This window comes from Oryctolagus cuniculus, chromosome 7 (genome assembly GCF_051225735.1).
Source record: "Oryctolagus cuniculus isolate XC-2025 breed Fujian yellow rabbit chromosome 7, ASM5122573v1, whole genome shotgun sequence".
Taxonomy (NCBI): Eukaryota; Metazoa; Chordata; class Mammalia; order Lagomorpha; family Leporidae; genus Oryctolagus; species Oryctolagus cuniculus.
Genome location: NC_142873.1, coordinates 56,061,206 through 56,086,263, shown reverse-complemented (window position 1 = coordinate 56,086,263; position 25,058 = coordinate 56,061,206). Strand labels below are relative to the sequence as shown.

Below are 25,058 nucleotides of genomic sequence, written 5' to 3'. Positions count from 1 at the left end.
TATTTTTATTTATTTGAAAGTTACAGAGTTACAGAGAGAGGAAGAGACAGAAAGAAAGGTCTTCCATCCGATGGTTCACTCCCCTGATGGCTGCAATGGCTGGAACTGCGCTGACCTGAAGCCACGAGCCAGGAGCTTCCTCTGAGTCTCCCATGTGCGTGCAGGGGCCCAAGGACTTAGGCCACCTTCTACTGCTTTTCTAGGTCGTAGCAGAGAGCTGGATTGGAAGAGGAGCAGCTGGGTCTTGAACCGGCACCCATATGAAATGCCAGCACTGCAGGCGGCAGTTTCATCTGCTATGCCACAGCACTGGCCCCCCAAATGGCTTCTTAGTCATTGTGCTTCACCCCTACTCGATAATATGTACTTTTGAAGGTAAGCATTCCTTACAAAAAAAAAAGCACTACCTGCACTGTATGTTTATTATTTTTTTTAACATAAGGTTGTTTCGGAGTATTTCCTTTAGTGAATAATTTGGAGGCTATTTTTGAGATATTTTAGAATCAATACAGTGAATTTTAATGCAATGATATTATTCTTTGGTTCACTGATTACAATTCATAGATAAAGAACCTATTATTAAAAAAGTGAGCACAAACTCCACATGGTCTGACTTTGTAGATTTTTTTCTCAGATTCTGCCAGGTAGTAGATGAGGACCCTTGAAGAATTCAGCATGAATATGGTAGTTTTGGGGCTGTTGTTGTGGTGCAGGGGTTAAGGACCCATTTGAGTCCTGGCTGCTCCATTTCTGATCTAGCTCCCTGCTAACGCATCTGGGAAAGCAGCAAAGTTGACCCAAGTGATTGGGCCACTGCAATCCACATAGAAGACCTGGCTCCTGGCTCCTGACATAGCCAGGCCACTGCAGCCACTTAGAGAGTGAATCAGTGGGTGGAAGGTCTCTTTCTTTCTCTGTCTCTCCCTCTCTGTCTTGCAACTCTGCATTTCAAGTAAGTAAGTAAGTAAATAAATAAATATTTAAAAAAATGTGGGAGACACGGATGGAATATGGTATTTGCAAAATGAAAAACTGGATTGAAATCAAAGCCTAGAATCATGAGGTCAGAGGAGATGTGACAAGGAAAATCAGAATTTAGGGGTGGACCATTTGCCTCCTTCTGAATGCCTTAAAGGGTTGGGACTAGTCTAATATACAACAGACTTTGTGTGACACTTAAAAAAGTGAAATCACACCCACCCACACACACACACACACACATATTTATGTCCTGTTCAGATTCTTGGCTTTTCATTGAGTTTCATCTCTGTTGCTAATTGATTAGCCATGAAAATTTGAGCAAGTAGTTTCTTTTTGTGTTTTCTTGGCTGAAAAGAAAGAGGGAAGTTGTATTCAATGACTTGTACAGATCTAAAATTACATCATTTATGAACTATTATTCACACTTCTAATGTGCTTAGCAACTTTGATTTTTCTGTAAGTAATGCAAAGGTAAACTTAAAGTTGAATTGTCAGGCCGGCGCCGCGGCTCACTAGGCTAATCCTCCACCATGCGGCGCCGGCACACCGGGTTCTAGTTCCGGTCGGGGCACCGGATTCTGTCCCGGATGCCCCTCTTCCAGGTCAGCTCTCTGCTATGGCCAGGGAGTGCAGTGGAGGATGGCCCAAGTGCTTGGGCCCTGCACCCCATGGGAGACCAGGAGAAGCACCTGGCTCCTGCCATCAGATCAAAAAAAAAAAAAAAAAGTTGAATTGTCAAAGAATCTGTATAAATGGAATTTCAGTTAATGAGTTTTTCTTCCTTTCCTGTATATATTACTCATTAGTTTGCAGAGACCCAATGTTTTGTAATCAAAGTGGAAGAATGTCAAATTCAATAAAGAAAACAAAATATTTATTAACTAAACAACAAGGAACTCTGGAGAGAGGGTGACCTGAAGCTTCTAAAGGCCTCAATCCCTGATGATATGGTTATTATTTGATTGATGTCAGCCTGGAATTGCCCTTGTTTTGACCCAAGAGAGGGTTGTGTGGGAAGTTTGTCTCTGCGATAGAGCTGAAGCATTGCTCTGCAGAGTGTCTGGAGCCTAAGTGTATGCAGAGCGACCCCCCATCCCTTGATAAAGAGAGAAAAGGCTCAGTTTGCTCCAGCTGGAAGGTTGAAGTGATTGCTAAATCTATCTATACTCATTCTGTGAGGAAAAGGACCATCTCTAGGAATATCATATAATTGTGAGTATTTTATCTTCTTTAAAACAAAGAAATTTTATACTGTCTATAATAAAAAATGAATGTTAATTTTGTTGAAACCTTAAACTAATATTAAACTGTGAGATGTTAATAAAAAGGGTGTTTTTGAGATCTTTTATTTCCACTATCATAAACTAATTTTTGCAAAATGAATAAGCTAGTTATTGTTAAGCTATTAAAATGAGAGTCAAGCTATAAAACTTTTTTACCCTTGAAAATAAGAACTTTCATTAACTATTTTATATTGTAATTTAATTCCGTTCTGGAGAATGTTAAAGCAATTCTGGGTTATGGTTGCACCTCAATTTAAGTTGCTTCATATTGATTATTTACTAATATATTTGCTAAATGAAACTTTAAATCAAGAACTTAGGATAAAATATATATATTTTTTCAGACAAAACAGATTACATGTAAATTTAAATGAAATATATTCTGATAAATGTGCATTCATGATAACTCTTATGAAAATACTATGGAATTAGATGTGGAATATATTTCTATATTTATGACATATAAAATATTATTTTCATAATCATGAATTTTCTAAATATTAATCTAGTTTCCATTAGCTTAAGATATGAAAACTATTCCACAAAATACATTAAATAGTCAATTTTTGCATTTAAGATTATATATGAAATTGTGGGATTCAATTTATATAAAGTCTATAATAGGCAAATCCACAGAGATAGAAAGTGCATTAGTGATTTCCAGGGAACCAGAGGAAGGGTAGGGAATGACTGCTAATTGCTTTGGGATTTCTTTTTGGGGTGATGAAAATGCTCTGGAATGAGATGGTGCTGACAGTTGCAAATAGTGTGACTGCTCTTGATTATATACTTTAAGAGTCGATTTTATGATCTATAAATTATGTTACTAAAGCTACTGTAAAAAAAGCCATCTGTGAAGATTTCATATTCTCCCTCTAGCCTAAAGTTAAAAGGTAGAGTCTCATAGAGGAATCAAGAAGGCCTGATTTGTGTTGTTATTCAGATACATTCTTTCCATTTTCTGTGGTACCAGTGAGCTCTGACTAGGGAACTCTGACTCAAAGGAACCTCACCATGAAAAGCCTTTTTATAATTGTCTTACAGCACCGCCATTCATTCTTCCCATGGAGGCTGTTGTGGAAAAGAAAATGTGTTTCTCGAAAGTTATCTACTTTTCAGTTATATCAATTTCATGTGCTGGATTACTTGCAATTCAAGTGACATACATTGCAAGAATAAAAATGTAAAAAGTATAAATTCCACCACATTTAGGTTTCGTTCTCAGGATTTCAATGTGTTTTCCCTATTAAAGTTCTAGGTATATGAAAGTTTACTAAGAACAATATATGATTAAAGCAGAGGAAATGCAAATTCATTTGTAGAACTGAGTAACATGTAGCAAGAATGCCATCACAACTTGTGAAAAATACAGTTTTTATGAAAGTTATATTTGTTAAAGAAAAAATATAGACTTTTTCCATGCCAAATTGATCCTCTTGATAAAGGCTCCTCTTTTAACAAAGTTATTTTGTTTTAAATAAATATTTACTAGGAGGATAACAAAGCAGAATCATTCCAGAACCACTGAAACTTTTCTCTTTAGCAGTCTAGGAAGTTTTTGATTACATATTTCTCTCTGCTATGAATAATCTACTTAAATGTTTTAAAAACTGATTTTCTGAGCACTTTAAGTTTGAAGGGTTTGTTTTCACCACGCACACATATTTTTATTAAACATCTGAAAGTCTCAAGAAAAATTTAGTGAAAATTTTAATTTAGAAAGTAGTACAAGTATTTCCATGAGTGTCAAAAAAATAAAGTTCATATTTTAAAACACATAACTTCATCAGAGGCTTATTAAATCCTATATACATATTCCCTGGAGTGTAACTAGTCCATCAAGCTGATAAAAATAGGTTTGTCATGGGGTGAGCATTTGACCTAGGGGTTAAAATGCCCGTTGGGACACCTGCATCCCATATCAGAACTGAGTTCAATTCCCTGCTCCAGCTTCCTGCTAATCAGATCCTGGGAGGCGATAGGTGATGACTCAAGTGGTTGGGTCCCCGCTACCCACGCGGGAGACCTAGGCTGAGTCTTTGGGGAGTGAGCCAGCAGATGGGAACTATTTCTATCTATTGGTCTGTTCTCTCTTTCTGGCTCTCAAATTGAAAAAATAGGAACAAATGGGTCTGCTCTAAAAAATATTTTGAGACATTTATTTGCTAGCAACAGAAGGACTGGATTTTTTTTTTTTTTTTTTTTGACAGGCAGAGTGGACAGTGAGAGAGAGAGACAGAGAGAAAGGTCTTCCTTTGCTGTTGGTTCACCCTCCAATGGCCGCCGCGGCCGGCGCACCGTGCTGATCCGATGGCAGGAGCCAGGAGCCAGGTGCTTTTCCTGGTCTCCCATGGGGTGCAGGGCCCAAGCACTTGGGCCATCCTCCACTGCACTCCCTGGCCACAGCAGAGAGCTGGCTTGGAAGAGGGGCAACCGGGACAGAATCCGGCGCCCCGACCGGGACTAGAACCCGGTGTGCCGGCGCCGCTAGGCGGAGGATTAGCCTAGTGAGCCGCGGCGCCGGCCCAGGACTGGATTTTGAAATAATGCTATTCATGATATGAACCCTGACAGAGGCATAATTATGAAGTATTTACGTATGTGTTTTTTAAAATTTATTTTTATTTATTTATTTGACAGGCAGAGTTAGACAGTGAGAGAGTGAGAGAGAGAGAGAGAGAGAGAGAGAGAGAGAGAGAGAAAGGTCTTCCTTTTTCTGTTGGTTCACCCCACAAGTGGCTGCTATGGCTGCACGCTGCGCTGATCCGAAGCCAGGAGCCAGGTGCTTCCTCTTGGTCTCCCATGGGGTGCAGGGCCCAAGCACCTGGGCCATCCTCCACTGTACTCCCAGGCCACAGCAGAGAGCTGGACTGGAAGAGGAGCAACTGGGACAGGCTCCGGCGCCCCGACCGGGACTAGAACCCGGTGTGCCGGCGCCGCAAGGTGGAGGATTAGCCTATTGAGCTGCGGCGCCGGCCACGTATGTGTTTTTTAAGATATTGCCAGTTTTGTTTAATATACTGCCTCTGCTTTGTTTTATATTATTTCTCTTCTTTTTTTTTTTTTTTTTTTTTTTTTTGGACAGGCAGAGTTATACAGTGAGAGAGATAGAGACAGAGAGAAAGGTCTTCTTTTTCCCTTGGTTCGCCCCCAAAATGGCCAGTATGGCGGGCTTGCTGCGCCGATCTGAAGCCAGGAGCCAGGTGCTTCCTCCTGGTCTCCCACGCGGGTGCAGGGCCCAAGCACTTGGGCCATCCTCCACTGCACTCCCTGGCCACAGCAGAGAGCTGGACTGGAAGAGGAGCAACCGGGACAGAATCCGGCGCCCCCAAGCAGGACTAGAATCCGGGGTGCCGGCGCTGCAGGCAGAGGATTAGCCAAGTGAGCCGCGGCGCTGGCCATGTTTTATATTATTTCTCAAATTAACCCATAGTAGGCAAATTGAGCAAAACTAAAGAGTACTAAATACTTTCTCATTTTCATTCTTCTTCAGATGTTTAACATCACATGGAGCTTGATAGTAAATGCAGAAATTTTAAAAGTAAGGTCAATAAAAAAACCTCAAGTTCTCACATTGGCTTGTAATATTCTGAGATCTTATTGAGATTCAAAAGAATAGCTTGGAAGGATCTAAACAGATGTATTACTTTAAAAAATCACACAAATTAAACCAACATCACGTGGAATTCTTTTCTTATGAGAGCCAATTGATTTGTTGTAGTGTAGTGCAAATAGGAATATGTACTAACTGGTCTTATTGATAGTAGTTCTTTCTTTCTTTCTTTTTTTATTTTGTTTATTTGAAAGACACAGTTACAGAGTGAGGTAGAGATAGAGAGAGAGGTCTTCCATTCACTGGTTCACTCCCCTGATGGCTGCAATGGCTGTACCTGTGCCGACCTGAAGCCAGGAGTCAGGAGCTTCTTCTGCGTCTCCCACATGGTGTGCAGGGACTCAAGGATTTGGGCCATCTTCTACTGATTCCTAAGCCATAGCAGAGAGCTGGATTGGAAGAGGAGCAGCAGGGACTAGAACCAGCCCCCATATGGGATGCTGGCGCTTCAGGCCAGGGCTTTAACCCACTGTGCCACAGCATCTGCCCCAGTAGTCCTTACTTTTTCTTTTTCTTTTTTTTTTTTTTTTTTTGACAGGTGGAGTTAGACAGTGAGAGAGAGAGAAACAGAGAGAAAGGTCTTCCTTCCGTTGGTTCACCCCCAAAATGGTCGCTACGGCCAGTACCTGCGCCAATCCGAAGCCAGGAGTCAGATGCCTCCTCCTGGTCTCCCATGCGGGTGCAGGGCCCAAGCACTTGGGCCATCCTCCACTGCCTTCCCGGGCCACAGCAGAGAGCTGGACTGGAAGAGGAGCAACTGGGTCAGAATCAGTGCCCCGACCGGGACTAGAACCCGGGAGTGCCGGCGCCGTAGGCGGAGGATTAGCCTAGTGAGCCGCTGCGCCGTCCTAGTCCTTACTTTTCAAGGGAGGCCATGTTGAAAGTGCACCTGGTTGGGAGCACTTCATTTGCTTCATCTGTTCCACCCAACACACACATTCATATGATTGTTGCTATGCTATCAGAGGAATGGGAGAGTCAAGTTTAAAAAGTTTGGATCCTATTAGATGATGAAACAAATTCCAGAGTTTTAGCCACAAATTTATCACATGAATAATAATAAATCATAGTGTAAAGTTTTTCGATGTAATCTAAAAAGCTATCTTGAAAGTTTGTCGGGCATATATTTTTTGGCATGATTTAAAAGCCATTTTTTCTTTCTTGGAACTTTAAATTTTTACTTTATTTTAAAATTTTAAAAAATTTTATTTAGGGGCTGGCACAGAGGCATAGTGGGCTAAGCCTCCACCTGCAGTGCCGGCATCCCATATGGAAATTGGTTCATGTCCCAGCAGCTCCTCTTCTGAGCCAGCTCTCTACTACAGCCTGGGAAAAACAGTGGAAGATGGCCCAAGTGTGGGGGCTCCTGCACCTGCGTGGGAGACCTGGAAGAAGCTCCTGGCTCCTGGCTCCTGGCTTTGGATCAGTCCAGTTCTGGCCATTGGGGCCACTTAGAGAGTGAACCAGTGGATGGAAGACCTTTCTCTCTGTCTCTCCCTCTCTCTGTCTGTAACTCCACCTCTCAAATAAATAAATAAAATCTTAAAATAAATAAGTAAAAATTTGAGAGGCAAAGAGAAGGCAAATTTCCCATATACTGTTTCCCCACCTAGATGCCTGCAATGGCTGTAGCTGAGCTAGAGCCAAAGCTGGGAACACAATCCAGGCCTCCTATTTGGGTGGAGAAATCCAGTTACTTGGTCCCTCACCACTGCTTCCCAGGGTTCAAATTAGCAGGAAGATGGAGTCAAGAGCCAGAGCCAGGTATTGAATGTAGGAACTCCAGATGTGAGAAGACGTCTTAACCACCAGGCTAAATGCTGCCCTTGGAATTTTTAGAGGTGAAAAATAGTCTTTTAGAGGTGTGTGTGTATGTGTGTGTTTTCTTTTTTTAAAAGAATTATCTATTTATCTGAGAGGCAGAGAGAGAGAGAGGTCTTCCATTTGCTGGTTCACTCCCCTAAATGGCTGCTACTGTTGGAGCTGTGCTGATCTGAAGCCAGGAGCCAGGAGTTTCTCCCCGGTCTCCCACGACGGAGCAGGGGCTCAAGCGCTTGGGCCATCTTCCACTGCTTTCCCAGGCTATTAGCAAGGGAGCCGGATTGGAAGAGGAGCAGCTAGGACTCGAACCAGAACCCATATGGGATGCTGGTGCTGCAGGCGGCTGTTTAACCTTCTAAGGCCACAGTGCTGGCACAGTCTTTGTGTTCTAATGGAGAGGACAAGCTATAAAATAGAATGGTCTCTAGAGTTATCTATATTTTCTTCCTAATTCCTATGTAATTCTATTCAAAGGCACATTCTTTTCAAAGCTCTTCCTAGGATAACAAATACCAGTGGTTTTCTTATAAGTTATAGTCTTAGATTTTGATAGTTTTTCCTCATAGCAGCGTATTCTTTTAAGGATTTACTATTAAAAGACTTTTTTTAAATAACTAGTAAACTGTTGGTATTAGTCAAGCAAAACCAAAATTAATGTCTTAATGTTTAGAATATCACAGTGCTGTGAAAAACAAACATTTACAAAGAAATCAAAAGATAGAAATGCTATGAAAGCTATTATTTTTCTACTGTTTAATTGCCTCTGTCTCTATGAAAAAGCCTAATTTTTCTTCCCAGTTCATCTTAATTTAGAACACTGAGATTCTGAAGCCATTAGAGTAACAATTACAGGAATTAATTGTTAAGCCAATAACTGCTGGGTTTTATATATACTGAACTCTCTCAACAACTTTACTAGGATAGTTTTGTTGTTGTTGTTAAAGTCTGTGGTTTTGTGGATTTTTAAAAAAAAGATTTTATTCATTTATTTGAGAAGCAGAGCTACAGAGAGAGGGAGAGACAAAGAGAAAGGTCTTCCATCTACAGGTTCATTCCCCAAATGGCCATGATGGCCTGAGCTGACAGATCTGAAGCGGGGAGCCAGGAGCCTCTTCTGGATCTCTCACGAGGGTGCAGGGCCCAAGCACTTGGGTCATCTTCTACTGCTTTCCCAGGCCACAGGCAGAGAGCTGGACTGGAAGAGGAGCAGCCGGGACAGGAACCCACCTATATGGGATACTGGCGCTACAGGCAAAGGGTTTCTACCAAGATTTATTTAGATATTTGTAAAGAATTGAGTATTTAAAAATAGCAGATTAAATAATTTTGTATTTAGAGATATGAAAAATCAGCATTTTCTCAATTAAAGTTAAAAATAAATGCCACAAGCCGTTGCGGCCAACTGGGGAGTGAACCAGCGGATGGAGGACCTCTCTCTCTGTGCCTCTTTTTATCTCTCTGTGTAACTCTGACTGTCAAATAAAATAAATCTTTAAAAAAAATGCCACATATATAAATTCTGCTAAATCCTTTAGTTTTTAGAAACAACATTGTACTTTTATAGAATCATACTGATTTAAGAATCATACTTTCAAACAGTCCACACAAACTTTGTTTCCATCAAGTTTTATTTTGAAAAATCGAGCGTTGATTGAAGTAAATGAAGCAGTGAGAACTGAACTGGAGAATGGCGAATACTTATGTCACTTCATCTGATGGGCGCTGCCTTGTGGACCCAGTGCAGTACTATGGTATGTAACAAAAACCTCCTGTAAAATAATCAATGAGACTTTGTTTTTGTGGGAATCATGGTTAATTACAAAGATTTTTTAAAAATATACTAGTAAACAAACAAAACACTGTAAATTATTCCATACAAAAGAAAATAATAATAAAGAAGAAAAACACAATACTCTGAAATTGTTTTCAATTTTGAAAAAAGAATTAGCATGCAAATTTGAAGTTATTTTTAGGGCTTAGCTGAAGCTAGTTTCTACACAGTTTGGTACATGTAATTTGCAGTAGCTATTAAAGATACTTGAATTTTTATCTTCATGTAAGAGTCTTACAAAAGAGAAAAAGATAGAAAAGAGAATGTAGGAGACAATAGAAATTTTCTATTAAAAGATTAAGGCTATACTCTAAATTTAATCTTACATACAGTTTTCTTATACTTTGAATTCTTGATTTCCATGCCAATGGAACATGAGTCATATTCTTCTAGGGGGAAAGAGGCAACTTTTTTTTTTGACAATCATCCAAGAAGGCCCCATTTCTTTTTTGAAAACAGCTGCATTGTTTCATTGGTAACTTTTTATTATCAGGCTGTCATTTGGTATTCACTCAACATTTAGCATTGCTGCTAATAAAATGCTAATAAAAATAATAAAATTGATGCTAATAAAATAAGATTGCAAATGATTTATGTGAATTAATAAAAATTATGCTGTTTATAAATCTGGGTGGCAGAATTTCTAGGATAAGAATAATAAAATCACCTAGAAATTCAACAGGAAAATACAGATAATACTTGTTACAGCAATAGAACAACTAAATATTTCTGGGTCCTTTGGAGCAATTCAGTAATTCTGAGAGCCAGAAGTGAGTGGTGTCTGGGAGCTTCTGATAATAGTATGATGCACATCAGGCATAAGTTTGTAGTTATAAGTGCCTTTAAGTATCACATTTCATTTTATTTTTTAAAAAAGATTTATTTTATTTACTTGAAAGGCAGAATTACAGAGAGAGAGAGAAAGAGAGGGAGAGGGAGGTATAGAGAGATCTTCCATCCACCTGTTCACTCCCCAAATGGCCACAATGGCTGAGGCTGAGCCAGGCTGAATCCAGGAGCCATGAATTCTTCTGGGTCTCCCACACAGGTACAGGGGCCCAAGGACTTGGGCCATCTCCTGCTACTTTCCATTAGCTGGTTTGGAAGTGGAGCATCGGGACTTGAACTTGTGCCCACATGGGATGCCCTTGTAAGCGGTGGCTTAACCTGGTATGCCACAATCGTGGCCCATTCATTTCATTCTTTTTGTTTGTTTGTTTTAAAGATTTATATATTTATTTGAAAGGCAGCGATAGATAGAGAGAGAGAGCTCTTCCATCCGCTGATTCACTCCCCAAATAGCTGCAAGAGTCAGGGCTGGGCCAGCACCAAGCCAGGAGCCAGGAGCTTCTTCTGGGTCTTCCACATGGGGGCAGGGGCCCAAGTACTTGGACCATCTTCTGTTGCTTTCCCAGGTGCATTAGCGGGAAGCTGAATCAGAAGTGGAACAGCTGGGTCTTGAACCCTGTGAAATAAGTAAATTTATCCCTGATAAACAACAAACAAGAAAGGATCTAGTAATTTTAAAAAAGGCAAAGGAGGGTGTTAAATTATGTTAAGTAAGGTGTTCAAGCAAAAATACTTTTTTTTTGTTTGAAGTAACAAGATAATTGATAAAAGTATATTTTAGTTGGATTTTTTGAGGGGTGATTGGATAATTTACAAGCTCTGTTTCCAGCTTGAATGCACTAAAGCTAGTTATATTTGTAACAAGGAAAATGTAGAAGATGGGGAAAATATTTTCCCGTTCCAAACTTTGATAAATAATACTTCTACTTAAAGAGTGGGGCTGGATGGCATGTAAGCTACCAGTAGCTATTGCTCTTTCTGTCACCTGCTTAGAGACCTCTGCAGATCTCTGGAATGGTAGCATTTATTATAAATTGCAATTCAGTTTTTGGTCTGCCTGTCATGGTGGACAGCAAACTCTTGGCATGTAGTGGACATGTTGAACTCACTGTTGGGTATAATGCTTTGAAATTTGAAAGCAATTATAAAATTTTGACTTTTTACATTTGTTTTTTTATTTAAAAAACCTAGATATATTGCCAGAACAAATCAATTATCAACTTCACAACACTGATTTTCAAGAATCACCGTATTGCCAGTATTCCACTGCTCAGTTTCCTGCAGCTTTACAGTCCCAATCTTTTCAAAGTCATTTCAACACTTATAGCTTGGATCCACAGTGCAGTGGTGATGGACAATGTGGACTTGGTTTCTGTGAATTAAGCAAACCCACTTATATGACTGCTCTTGATGCTGAAGATGAATACCCTGGAATAAAAAGGTCCAGATCAACGTACTCTTCCTTGCGAATTAAGGGGCAGGAAGAACTTTGTGTAGTTTGTGGTGATAAAGCATCTGGATATCATTATAATGCACTTACTTGTGAAGGTTGCAAAGGTAAGGATAAAGTTAAAATAAAATGAAATCTTAGTGTTCACAGAAATTATAACATTTTAGGCACATGAGAATATTCTTCCTTTTTAAAAATCTGATAAATTAAACCTGGCAGAGTCATGATGTTTAAAGGGATTAATCTGTGGTATCAAATGCATGAAAATGTAATATAAAATTTAGATTTCATTTTCTTTTCATTTTTTATGAGATCTTTTACATCTAAACACAAAATTCTATACTATATACCAGAAGGTTTCCATATTTGTAGATGAATGTGATGAAATAGAAAATCATGTTTCAAAAAGAGCTGAATGTTAACTATTACATCTTTTCATGTGGTTGGTATAACTCGTGCATTTGAAGGGAATTTGAATTACATAACTTCTAAAATTCTATTTTCAAATGCTTTTTTAAAAGCAAATTGGAAGTTTGAACATGAAGACATCATTGAAAATATCATTTTCAAAGAATGAAGCAGTCTTTGTTGAAGTTTTGAGGTCTTGAAAGACTCTTAGATCTTTTTAAATTTACAAACAGAGAGTTGAGCAGGACCTGGACATGATTAGGGCCAATACAGTATTAGGTAAACATGTCTGTTCAGGGTGAAGTTGTGCCGTTAGAATCTTACAACTCACCCCTTGCAAAGAAGAACCAAATGATGATCTCACAAAAAATGGTGAAATGAAAAACACAGGAAGCGAGGTAGTAGCCTTATTAATAGACTAGATCAAAGAACATTTGCTTACTCTTGAAATGCAAGGCCTTGCTATTAAAACTAGATTGAAGAATGAGAGTTAATTCTTGAAACTTAGATTGAGTTTTTTTAAAAAAGATTTATTTATTTATTTGAAAGTCAGAGTTACATAGAGAGGGAAGGAGAGGCAGAGAGAGAGAGAGAGAGAGAGAGAGGTCTTTCATCTGCTGGTTCACTCCCCAATTGGCTGCAATGACTGGAGCTGCACCAATCTGAAGCCAGGAGCCAGGAGCTTCCTCTGGATTTTGCCACATGGGTGCAGGGGTCCAAGGTCTTGGGCCATCTTCTACTGCTTTCCCAGGCCATAGCAGAGAGCTAGATTGGAAGTGGAGCAGTTGGGACTTGAACCGGGACTTGAACCGGCACCCGTAGGGGATGCCGGCACTGCAGGTGGTGGCCTTATCTGGTATGTCACAGTGCTGGCCACCAGACTGGGAGTTTTACTCTCTGTGTTGAATGTGAATCATAAAACCCCTCATTCTCAAGGGTCAGTAGAAAAAGAGGATATAGAAGACTTTAAGAAAGCATTGACTAAGCTACCAACTTCACTGCTTAGAAGGAAGAAGAGTAGGATAGGAGGGCTTATTGCAGAGAACAGGAAATGAGGGAGGAAACGGGAAGAGAAATGGCTATGCCTGGGTTTAGAAGTAACAGAAAAAGTGTAGATCTTCATTTCCCCTACTAAGCATAGCGCCTTCATTGTCTCAGACCAAATAAGCTAGCAACACTTTCTCATCTAGGGTAGTGCTAAAAGGGGGAACAGACAGACCAAGTTTGGAAGAATATTTCTTCCTTGGTGGGTTGAGGTGGAAATATGAGGAGAGAAGAGATGTCTTTCTTATGCTGTTACTTTACATGACCACATATTCTTTGAAAGAAGCTTCATGGAATCTTGATATTTTGTAAAATATAGTCTTGGAAACGTTTTTAGATGATATATTATAGTCAAAGTAAAATTGAGTTGTCTTTAAGGGATAGTCATTTGCTTTAATTTCCAGATGTGATTGTTGAAAGGAGCAAACTTTGAATAGAAAATATGAACCATGAAAGGGTTAAGACAATTATCCAGACAAATGTATATTAAAAAAAACCTGCCTATTGAGGGAAAATCATTTTACTGAAATAATTTTGTTAACTTGACTACTTAACTCTATTGTGTAGGTGTATACTACTGAAAATGATAGGTTACTAAAAATGCTCATAGTAAAATTATTAAAAATTTGTTATTAGGTTTCTTCCGACGTAGTATCACCAAAAATGCAGTATATAGTTGCAAGAATGGTGGTAACTGTGAGATGGACATGTACATGCGTAGAAAATGTCAAGAGTGCAGACTGAGAAAGTGTAAGGCAGTAGGAATGTTGGCAGAATGTAAGTGTCATTATCTTTTTGCTTTGTTTTGTTTAAAGAAGGATTAATTTTTCTTTTCTGAGAAATTAACATGTTTTTCAAGTTGTCATTTTAAACATTTATGCATTTGTTTGGATGTAAGCTATTTCTCCAGCAACTATTCAATGACAATGACCAAGTTACCAGTGTAGGTGATTATTTCCATAAACCCTGATCTATTCTATATTGCTCTAGCTTTGGAAATTATGATACTTTCTTCTTACTTAGGTTAGTAACCTAAAGTTACATAAAACATCCAGGAAGAGCAGAATTTTAAACGAGTAGTTCCCCAAAGCCATCATGATACCTAGGAATGTAGAATGTACTGACAACCAACACATAAGCATTAAAATTCAACTTCACAGACAGTAATGGACATAAAAGTACCTAGTCTTTTTGAGTGTTTTCTATGTTCACTGTATTTTTGCTTAAATGAAGTGATGCCATTTGATTCTTATAAATTTTTAAAAAGATTTATTTATTTGAAAGGCAGAGTTACAGAGAGAGAGGGAGAGACAGAGAGAGACATCTCCCATCTCCTGGTTCACTCCCCAAATGGCTGCAACAGTTGGGGCTGACCCAGGCCAAAGCCAGAAGCCTGGAACTCCGTCCGGGTCTCCCCAGTGGAAGCAGGGATCCAAGCACTTGAGCCATTTTCCACTGCTTTTCCAGGAGCTGGGTCAGAAGTGGAATAGCCAGGACTCAAACAGGCGTCCATATGGGATATTGGTATCACAGGCAGCAGCTTAACCCACTGTACCACACCAGTCCCAATCCTCATAAATATTTTGGTATCATTTCTCCTCTACAGAGTATTTTTTTTTAAAAAGGTTTATATATTTATTTATTTACTTGAAAGGCAGAGTGTCAGAAAGAGAGACAGAAAAGGAGAAGAGGTCTTTCATCTTCTGGCTCACTCCCCAAATGACTGCAACCACCAGGGCGGGGCCAGGCTAAAACCAGAAACTTCATCCAGGTCTCCCATGTGGATGGCAGGGACTCAATTACTTTAGGTACCTCTGCTGCTTTCCCAGGCACATTAGCAGAGAGCTGGAGAGGAAGTGGAGCAGCCAGGACTTGATTGATTCTCCAATATGGGATGCTGGTGTTACAAGCAGCAGTTTAACCTACTGCATCACATCAGTGGCCCCTCTGTCAAGTACTATTAAGTATTTTCTTTTCAGGTCTAATGTAGTCTTGGCAAAGTCTATCATCTTACACTCATACTAATACTAAATTAATTTATGAGTCATTTCCATCATTCTCTTTTTCTAGTTCAATCTGTTTTAAACTGCTATAATAATCTTCAATTTTTATTTTTACATTATTATTCAGTACACACTAATGCAGTTTTATGTTTATGTTATGCAGCTTAATACAAATAAGTAAATCTTTAAAAACGTATTTATATGTGTTATAAGTGGGCTGGCGCTGTGCTGTATCAGGTAAAGCTGCCGCCTGCTGTGCCAGCATCCCATATGGGCACTGGTTCAAGACCTGGCTGCTCCACTTCTGATCCAGGTCTCTGCTATCACCTGGGAAGGCAGTAGAGGATGGCCCAAATCTTTGGGCCCCTACACCCACATGGGAGACCTGAAAGAAGCTCCTGGCTCCTGGCTTTGGATGGACCCAGCTCCGGCTGGTGTGGCCATCTGGGGAGTGAACCAGTGGATGGGAGACCTCTCTCTTTCTCTGCCTCTGCCTTTCTGTAACTCTGCCTTTCAAATATAAAAATAAATCCTAAAAAAATTGGATCAAAAACATTGCAGGGCTACTTTTGCAGTTTAAATATATTAGTACATCCAGACAAGAAGTGTTGGAAAAGTCAGAGACTCATGTTATGTGCATCTGTTATATACATATTAATATCTATCCTCTATAAACTTTTTCTTTGTTACATTTCAGTCTATTATTGTTTGTGAAGACCTTTTAAAATTATTTTTCTGTCATACAGTCTTTGGGTTATTTCTCCCAAACATTGACAATTGATCCAAATAGTGGTTTAATATATTGTCTAGAACTAGTTTATAATATATTGGCTAGTTGAAGGATGTAATCCTGTAACTTACCATTAAGACTCTTCCTACAGGGCCAGTGCTGTGGCACAGCAGGTTAAGCCACTGCTTGAGATGCCAGCATTTCATATCAGAATGCCAATTTCAGTCCCAAATTCATTGCTGCCATTCAAGCTTCCTGCTAATACACCCAGGAAAGCATCAGATAATGGCCTAAGTACCTGGGCCCCTACTGCCATGTGGGAGGCTGGGATGGAATTCCTGGCTCCTGGCTCCTGGCTCCTGGCTTTGGCCTGGCCCTGCCCTGGTTGTTGTAGCCAATAGGAGAATAAACCAGCAGATGGAAGACCTCCCTCTGTCTCTGTTTCTCTCTCTCTCTCTCTTTCTGCCTTTCAAATACATGAATGAATCTTCAGAAAAAGAATCTTCCTGCACATTGACATTCATCCATTAATCATAATTTTTTAAATATGGTTGCTAACCCTAGATTTGCAAAATGACATGTTAAATTCCATGTGTATTTTGTCTAAAGTATTTTCTTGATCTGTCATTTGAAGAATCCTATTCCAAAAAGAACTGAAATTAAGCTGAAATAATTGTGTGATTAAATTATACTGAATTTCACTGATTATTGCTTCTCCTTTCAAGTTCTCATGAGAAAAATTTTCAGGTGTGTAACTTGTATAACATTTATGTTTCTGCCTTTTTTTTTTTGACAGGCAGAGTGGACAGTGAGAGAGAGAGAGAGAGAGAAAGGTCTTCCTTTAGCCGTTGGTTCACCCTCCAATGGCTGCCGCGGCCAGCGCGCTGTGGCCGGCGCGCTCCGCTGATCTGATGGCAGGAGCCAGGTGCTTCTCCTGGTCTCCCATGGGGTGCAGGGCCCAAGCACTTGGGCCATCCTCCACTGCACTCCCTGGCCACAGCAGAGAGCTGGCCTGGAAGAGGGGCAACCGGGACAAAATCCGGCACCCCAACCGGGACTAGAACCCGGTGTGCCGGTGCCACAAGGCGGAGGATTAGCCTAATTAGCCATGGTGCCGGCCCTCTGCCTTTTTTTTTGAGAATCATTATGAAGTCTCTTAACTTTAATGACATTCTGGCTATTACCTAACATTTGTACAGTATCTCAGACAGCAGCTCAGTTCCATAGCAACTCATTTTTTCAGGTGAAGAGATAAAACTCATTAGAAACATTTTTTCTTAAATCAGTTCTTCACTCTTTAGATGACTATTTTATTTTTTTCTCTCTGAAAAGGAAGATTCAAGTCATCATAAAACACTATATATATATATATATATATAGAGAGAGAGAGAGAGAGAGAGAGATGCCCCAAACTGTGAATCTTATTATTTTTTGCTCTGAGTGAAACTAAAGCATGCCCTTTTCTCACATGCCATGGACTCCATGATGACATGGATCCTTTATTTAAAGGAGTCTACAGATATAATTTCTATACCCAATCAAATTATTCTTGTCAATTAGAAATAATAGAAATTCTTTACCATAATTTCCTCTTCTGTGTGAGATTTTATCAATTTATTTTCACCTCCCATCACTTGTGTATCCTCTCCTCTCTGCCATTCTCTATCCTTTTTTTTTTTTTTTTTTAAGATTATTTATTTATTTGACAGATAGAGTTACAGACAGTGAGAGGGAGAGACAGAGAGAAAGGTCTTCCTTCTGCTGGTTCACTCCCAAAATGGCCACCACGGCCGGAGCTACGCCGATCCGAAGCCAGGAGCCAGGTGCTTCTTCCTGGTCTCCCATGCGGGTGCAGGGCCCAAGCACTTGGGCCATCCTCCACTGTACTCCCAGGCCACAGCAGAGAGTGGGACTGGAAGAGGAGCAGCAGGGACTAGAACCTGGTGCCCATATAGGATTCTGGCGCCGCAGGCAGAGGATTAGCCAAGTGAGCCACGGCGCCAGCCCTATTCTCTATCCTTTTTTTTTTTTTTTTTTTTTTTTTGACAGGCAGAGTGGACAGTGAGAGAGAGAGACAGAGAGAAAGGTCTTCCTTTGCCGTTGGTTCACCCTCCAATGGCCCCCATTCTCTATCCTTTTAAGATACATTTCTTACTCAGTGAAACTTAAAACCTCTTTCCAACATACCTCATTCCCTGATAAAATAATGAAACCATTTAGCATGGGTATTGGATTTTTGTTTTGAATCAGCTCCTGATATAATACTTTTTGTATGATAGGTATGCTTTAAATACTCATGAAAAAAGACAAACATGACAAAAGGCAAATATTAATCCTTGGTTGATTTTAGTAGTAGTTTATGGTAACTGCTCTTATTCAGGTAGAGTTGTCAGTTGATGATATAAAGTTCTATGAATATAAAGGCAACAAACCATCAATAAAAACTGTCTACTTTATAAAATAAACATCATGACTAGTTTTGTTTATAAAGAAAAAATTGACTTAGCTTGTTTTAAAAATCATAAGCTGTTCCCTTAAACTTATAAAAATCAAGGATAAAAGCTGTTGATGTTCGTTTAGCTTCTCTACCGATTGACATTCTATCTTGCATCCAAGATATAATTAATATGGAAATTTCTCTAAAGTCTAAATTTGTAATTTGGAGAAGCAAAATTAATTTTCAATTTATGTTTGGGATGACTATCTTCTTTAAAGTAGACAAGTTAATAAGGGAAACAAAAGGAGAAAATAATGTAGTAAATTTAGCTGTTGTGTTGACCCAAAGGAAAGTTCTTCATAAAAAGACAAGTCTATGATCATGTGTATATATTATTTAAGATAATTTTCATCAAATCCAAACTGTTATTTGCCAAAATAATTGCTCAAAACAATTTATGTGAATTTTATATCACAGGTTTGCTCACGGAAATCCAATGTAAATCAAAGAGACTTCGAAAGAACTTTAAGCAGAATAGTTTTTACTCTAGCATCAAAGTAGAAGAGGAAGGAGAGGACAATAAACTTGTATCATCCACCACAAGATCTGGAAAAGTGGCAAGTCTTTTCATCAAATTTCTTGTTCGTTTAATAATGTTGCTTCTTTAATAAGTAGATGCTACAGTTTTTCTTCTCATGTGTTCTTACAGATTCAGGAGAGCGTGGAACTAACTCAAGAGGAACATCAATTTATTAATACCATTGTGATAGCTCATCAAAAATACACGATTCCTTTAGAGGAAACCAAGAGATGTGTATGTGTTCATTACTGGCAAAAAATATTGTATACTTAAGAAATAAGAGCACAAATATAAGTTTAAATTTTCAATAGTTACTTGCAAGAAAATAAAATTTGCTAATCTTATTTCTTTTTGTGGGTTAGCTGCAGCAATATGCAAATCCTGAACTGAGCTTTTGGTGGCTCTCAGAGACAGCAACGCTACACATACACGGTTTAATAGATTTTACCAAGGCTCTCCCAGGTAATTACCTTTGGAGGAAAATTAAGATAATTTATTGTTTAAATATTTTTGAAAAGTTCCCTGTTTTAAAAGAATCGGACATTTTAGGAAGACAGAAATCCCTTATTTCTATCAAAGCTGATGTTAACAGCAAACTGATGTTTATTTTGTCTGTATTAATTAATCAGCTTGATGAAATCTAAATATTTAAAAATATTACTCAAGTGACTTTAGTGACTTAGAGTTAAAACAAACAATATGGTTGGTTTTATAGGTTTTTAAATTTTTAAAAGGTTTATTTATTTATTTGAAAGGCAGAGTTACAGAGAGGCAGAGAGAGGGAGAGACAGAGAGGGGTCTCTATCTGCTGGTTTAATAATTCATTTTTATTAATATAAATAAAACAGATTTTATGTAGTTCATAGATACAATTCTAAGAATATAATGCTATTCCCCTCCCTCCCTCCCTTCCTTTCTTTTTCATTTTTATGATAACATAGTGCTAATTTACTTTATAGCCACAGGCTTAAGGCTCCACTAAATAAAGAGTTCAGCAAGTAAAAAGTAGAAAGACCACTAGTAAGCAGGAATTTCATTTCATTTCATTTTTTGAAATGGCCTGTGATTTATATTTATATTTTATTTTTTTTAAAGATTTGTTTGAAAGGCAGAGGTACAGAGAGGCAGAGGCAGAGAGAGAGGTCCTAAATCTGCTGGTTCACTCCCCAGTTGGCCGCAATGGCTGGAGCTGCACTGATCGGAAGCCAGGAGCTAGGAGCTTCTTCTGGGTCTCCCACATGGGTGCAGGGGCCCAAGGACTTGGGTCATCTTCCACTGCTTTCCCAGGCCATAGCAGAGAGCTGGATCAGAAGTGGAGTAGCCAAGACTCAACCAGGGCCCATATGGGATGCCAGCACCACAGGCAGAGGCTTTACCCACTATGCCACAGTGCTGGCCCCAGTGTCTTTCATATTTAGATTAAAACATGAAGCAAAGTAAATTCCTCAAGACTAAATGAACTATATTTAACTTGTTCTTGTCATAGGCAAAAATTATCCAGTTCTGACAAAAGTGTCCCCCAAATTACCGTGTGGAATCAAGAATTTTATTCAGATTTGAAGTCACATAACATGATTACTCTTAGGGAGCATTTTGGATTCCCTAGTAAATAATTTAAAATGTTAAATCCTATATCTGAAAACCACCTTTTCATGATCCATATCTTCATCACCTTATAGGTTTTGAAAACCTAACCAGTGAGGATCAGACTGCATTACAGAAGGGCTCAAAAACTGAAGTGATGTTCCTTCATGCAGCCCAGCTCTACAATCAGAAAGAATCAGCCTCTGAAAGTAAAAAAAGGCCTTCTTTTAAACCTCATTGTTAACGTTACCATCAACATTAGCAACAAATCATGTAACATTGAGCTATGTTTCTTATATTTTTATTTTACCTGTTAGTATGGAAATAAATACTTCACAAGAGCTGTTTGTAAATTTACTTTTCCAATGTAATAGGTTAGCTTTTGTTTTCCTTTTAAAGAAAAGTCATTCTTTATTACATAGCATCCTGGAAGAGATGTTTTCTGTAAAATATGACTGTTTAGGTGGCTTCATGTTTTAGTAATAAAAATGATAAAGCTACCATGTGTTAAGAATGTTTTCCATCTAAGAGTTATGTTGGATTCTAAAGGAGAATTTACTATCTTTTTGAAGATTAGAGGAACTAAGACTTCATATTTTTCCTTTTTGACCAGGTCCTATGAGGATAGCAAGTCATTCAGCGCATATACTGAACCTGAACCTTCACACTCAGAGTGACACTAGAAGTGTTAGTTATTCTACAGAACAATTTCGCAATGAGGATTGTCCTTCTTCTGGTTTAACTGGTAATGCTATATCCATTATAAACTATTATGTTGGATGGAAAAATTTAATCACATAGGCTTTTTCTTATACTGTTCTAAGAAAAAAATGCTACGTGCAATATGTTTGATTCTATGCATATTCTGATGAAAATACATTCTCACACTAATCTTTCTAGGTATTACTGAAGAATTTATCACCTCAGTGTTTTACTTCTACAGAAGAATGAGTGAACTTAATATAACTAATACAGAATATGCTCTGCTTGCAGCAACAACTGTGCTTTTTTCAGGTAAAAACCATTCAGCAGTAAAAGTCTGGATTAAATTTGGCAAAAAAAAAAAGGTTTGTAGTTAAGTTATTCATTACAACCAAATGTATTACAACCAAATGTATTAATTTTGTTTCATGAAAATTTCCATCTCTACAGTATCACTTCTTTACACTTATGAAGATTCTGTAATTTCCTACAACTTAAAAAATGCCTTGAGGTGGACATTTGGCCTAATGGTTCAGTTGTTTGCATCCCATGTAGGAGTCCTTGAGTTCAAGTCCTGGCTGCTGCTACTGATTCCAGCTTCCTGCCAATGCAGACCCTAAGAGGCAGCAGATGTTAAGTAGCTGAGTCCCTGCAACTCGTATGAAAGACCTGAATTGAATTCGTAGCTCTGGCTCCAGCCCAGCTCTGGTCATTAGGAGGTGTTTAGGGAGTTAACCACTGGATGGGAGCTGTGTCTATTGGTCTCTCTGTCTCTTGAATAAATAAAATTTATTTTGAAAAAACAGTGCCTTCCTGACGTCATGGATCTTTTCGGGTTTCTTTAAGGGGTTGTCCATGTTCCTGTTTCCATTTCTTCCATTTGCTTCTGAACTCTCTATAGTCAATAATGCCATTTTGCCCCCTATTCACCCCTCTACCAGAACTTGTCAATATCTTTGAACTGTTGGCATCACTGATTCCAGTGATCAGTTATTAGTTTTCATCTCACTTGATGCATCAGTTATACTTGGCAGAAGAGAGAGAGAGAGAATGTCTTCCATCCTCTGGTTCACTCCCCAAATGGTCACAATGGCCAGAGCTGGGTCTATCCAAAGCCAGGAGCCAGGAGCTTCATTTGGGTCTCCCATGTGGGTTCAGGGGCCCAAGGACTTGGGCCCTCTTTCACTGCTTTCCTAGGCCATAGAAGAGAGCTGGATCAGAAGTAGGGCAAGTGGGACTTGAACTGGTGCTCTTATGAGATGCTGGTGCCTGTGGCGGAGGCTTAGCTAATTATGCCACAGCCATGGCCCCTATTTTTACTTTTTAAAATGTGTGTATTTTTTCCTCCCCCACTCTTCCCAGACCCCAGATAGAAGCTCAATGAGGGAAGGAAATTTTGTCTGCTATGTTTACTCCTGTATCTCCATCATGATGATGTTATAAATGAATGCTGCCTGTTAAAAAACTCTTGGTTGGCTCTCATATTTTACAGCTAGATTTTGTTAACGTTCAGGAAATTAATCTTTTTAAATTTCATGTATGCCATGGTTTCTCGTATACAAGGTACTTTAAAAAGTTCATGGAGGGACCAGCGCTGTGGCATAGTAGGTGGGGCCGTCGCCTGCAGTGCCGGTGTCAGACGTGGGCGCCAGTTCAAGTTCTAGCTGCTCCCCTTCCAATCCATCTCTCTGCTGTGGCCTGGGAAAGCAGTGGAAGATGGCTCAGATTCCTGGACCCCTGCACCCACATGGGAGACCCAGAGGAGGCTGCTAGCTCCTGGCTTCGGATTGGCCCAGTTCCAGCTGTTGCGGCCATTTGGGGAGTGAGCCAGTGGATGGAAGACCTCTCTCTCTAACTCTCTCTGTCTCTGCCTCTCTGTAACTCCACTTTTCAAATAAATAAATTAGTTAATTAAAAAAAAGAGTTCATGGAAAATGGAATTAAAAGGTAAATGTGTTTTGGGTGCAAAAAAATGAAAGGCATGAATAGCTTTTTCATAATATGCATTTCTGTGACCTTTCAGGACCCCTTATATTCTCAAATTGACCTTTCCTTCTTATGTGACTTAATTCTCTAATAATTACTTAATTCTTTAATAATATGACTTATAAAGCTTTATGAAAATTAAATAACTCACATAGAGGAAAATTAATTGGCATAATATCTAGCATATAATAATGATTTGGTAAATATTTGTGATTTTGTTATTAAAAACTGCATTATTTTAAATGAATTCATTTTCTTTTACCACTTCCCAATATACATTAAGATAAATATCATGTTTTTTTTTCAGATCGTCCATGCCTTAAAAATAAACAGCTTGTGGAAAATTTACAAGAACCAGTTTTACAAATTTTGTATAAATATTCAAAAATTTATCATCCAGAGGACCTACAGCATTTTGCTCGTCTCATAGGGAAACTTACTGAACTAAGAACTCTGAATCACAACCACTCAGAGATACTTAGCAGTTGGAAAACAAAGGAGCCCAAATTGATGACTTCACTGTCTGAGAAATGGAATTTGTATTCACATTGTTGAAATTTTAGGATGTTGTGGTTTGCCTTAAAGTTTGTAATCTAAATTGTTTACTCTGTCATCATAGATTCATTTTTTGAAAAACATGAATAGGATTGCTGTTATCAATGTATCACCACAAAACGGACATCATTAGTGCTAATTAAATGGACTGCCACTAGAGGTCCATCTAAGACTCTTTTCAAGATTGGATCCAGAAGAAGCAATGGTCATCGTGCATGGTTCTTCAAGAGGAAAGAAACTCCATTTTTTTAATGTAGAGAATTGAATGAAAATATATAGATGTCTTATAGACAAGAAAAAGGCTAGCTAGTGGCAACAGTTGTAATTGGAATAGAAGCAGTTTGGGACCCTCATTAAGGTCAAATTGATGAAATAATAAGGAACTAACACTTTAAACTTATTCCTGTTACAGTATTTTATGAAGTATTAAAGGAGAGCAAACTTTGTACAACTCTTATCTTTTCTTTTTTCTTTTTATTTTTTTTTGACAGGCAGAGTGGACAGTGAGAGAGAGAGACACAGAGAGAAAGGTCTTCCTTTGCCGTTGGTTCACCCTCCAATGGCCGCCGCTGCAGCCGGCGCACCGCGCTGATCCGATGGCAGGAGCCAGGAGCCAGGTGCTTTTCCTGGTCTCCCATGGGGTGCAGGGCCCAAGCACCTGGGCCATCCTCCACTGCACTCCCTGGCCATAGCAGAGAGCTGGCCTGGAAGAGGGGCAACCGGGACAGAATCCGGCTCCCCGACTGGGACTAGAACCCGGTGTGCCGGCGCGGCAAGGCGGAGGATTAGCCTATTGACCTGTGGCGCCGGCCTCTTATCTTTTCTTAATGTCTTTTAGAACAGAGAGCTTTTAGAAGTCCAGATGAGAAAATGTGTGATGAGGATGAGAAGATATTGAAGACATTAAGGTAACAGACCATTAAAATTTGTTAACATATATTAGAAAAATTGGCATATATTTTGATGTTTTTCCAATTTTTAAAAAATGAAGATGGTGTTTTTAAAACCTGAACTCTTTTCACAAACATTTAGCCCTTTGTTGGTATAGAACGGTAATGTATAAAATAAATTTCTTGAAGTACATGAAAGTGAGAAATTCTATTGTGGCACTATTTTTAAAGACTGGAATAAGCAAATAAAAGCTGTGAATTTTAGTTTCTATAATACTAGGAGTAGAATTTGGTTTTCAATAAATAAAAAA

The 25,058-nt window shown here is 39.0% G+C and overlaps 1 protein-coding gene across 1 annotated transcript; it reads left to right on the top strand.

The window, feature by feature from the left end:
* The first annotated feature begins 5,113 nt into the window (after nt 1-5,113).
* LOC100351515 (bile acid receptor) lies at nt 5,114-23,989 on the top strand. The gene is made up of 11 exons (XM_089300103.1): nt 5,114-5,244; nt 9,298-9,449; nt 11,570-11,935; nt 13,917-14,057; nt 18,928-19,067; nt 19,160-19,264; nt 19,393-19,492; nt 20,710-20,823; nt 21,228-21,359; nt 21,515-21,628; nt 23,610-23,989. The coding sequence occupies exons 2-11, from the start codon at nt 9,386-9,388 to the stop codon at nt 23,855-23,857; spliced, it is 1,524 nt and encodes a 507-aa protein (XP_089156229.1). The 5' UTR covers nt 5,114-5,244; nt 9,298-9,385; the 3' UTR covers nt 23,858-23,989.
* Nucleotides 23,990-25,058: the final 1,069 nt, after the last annotated feature.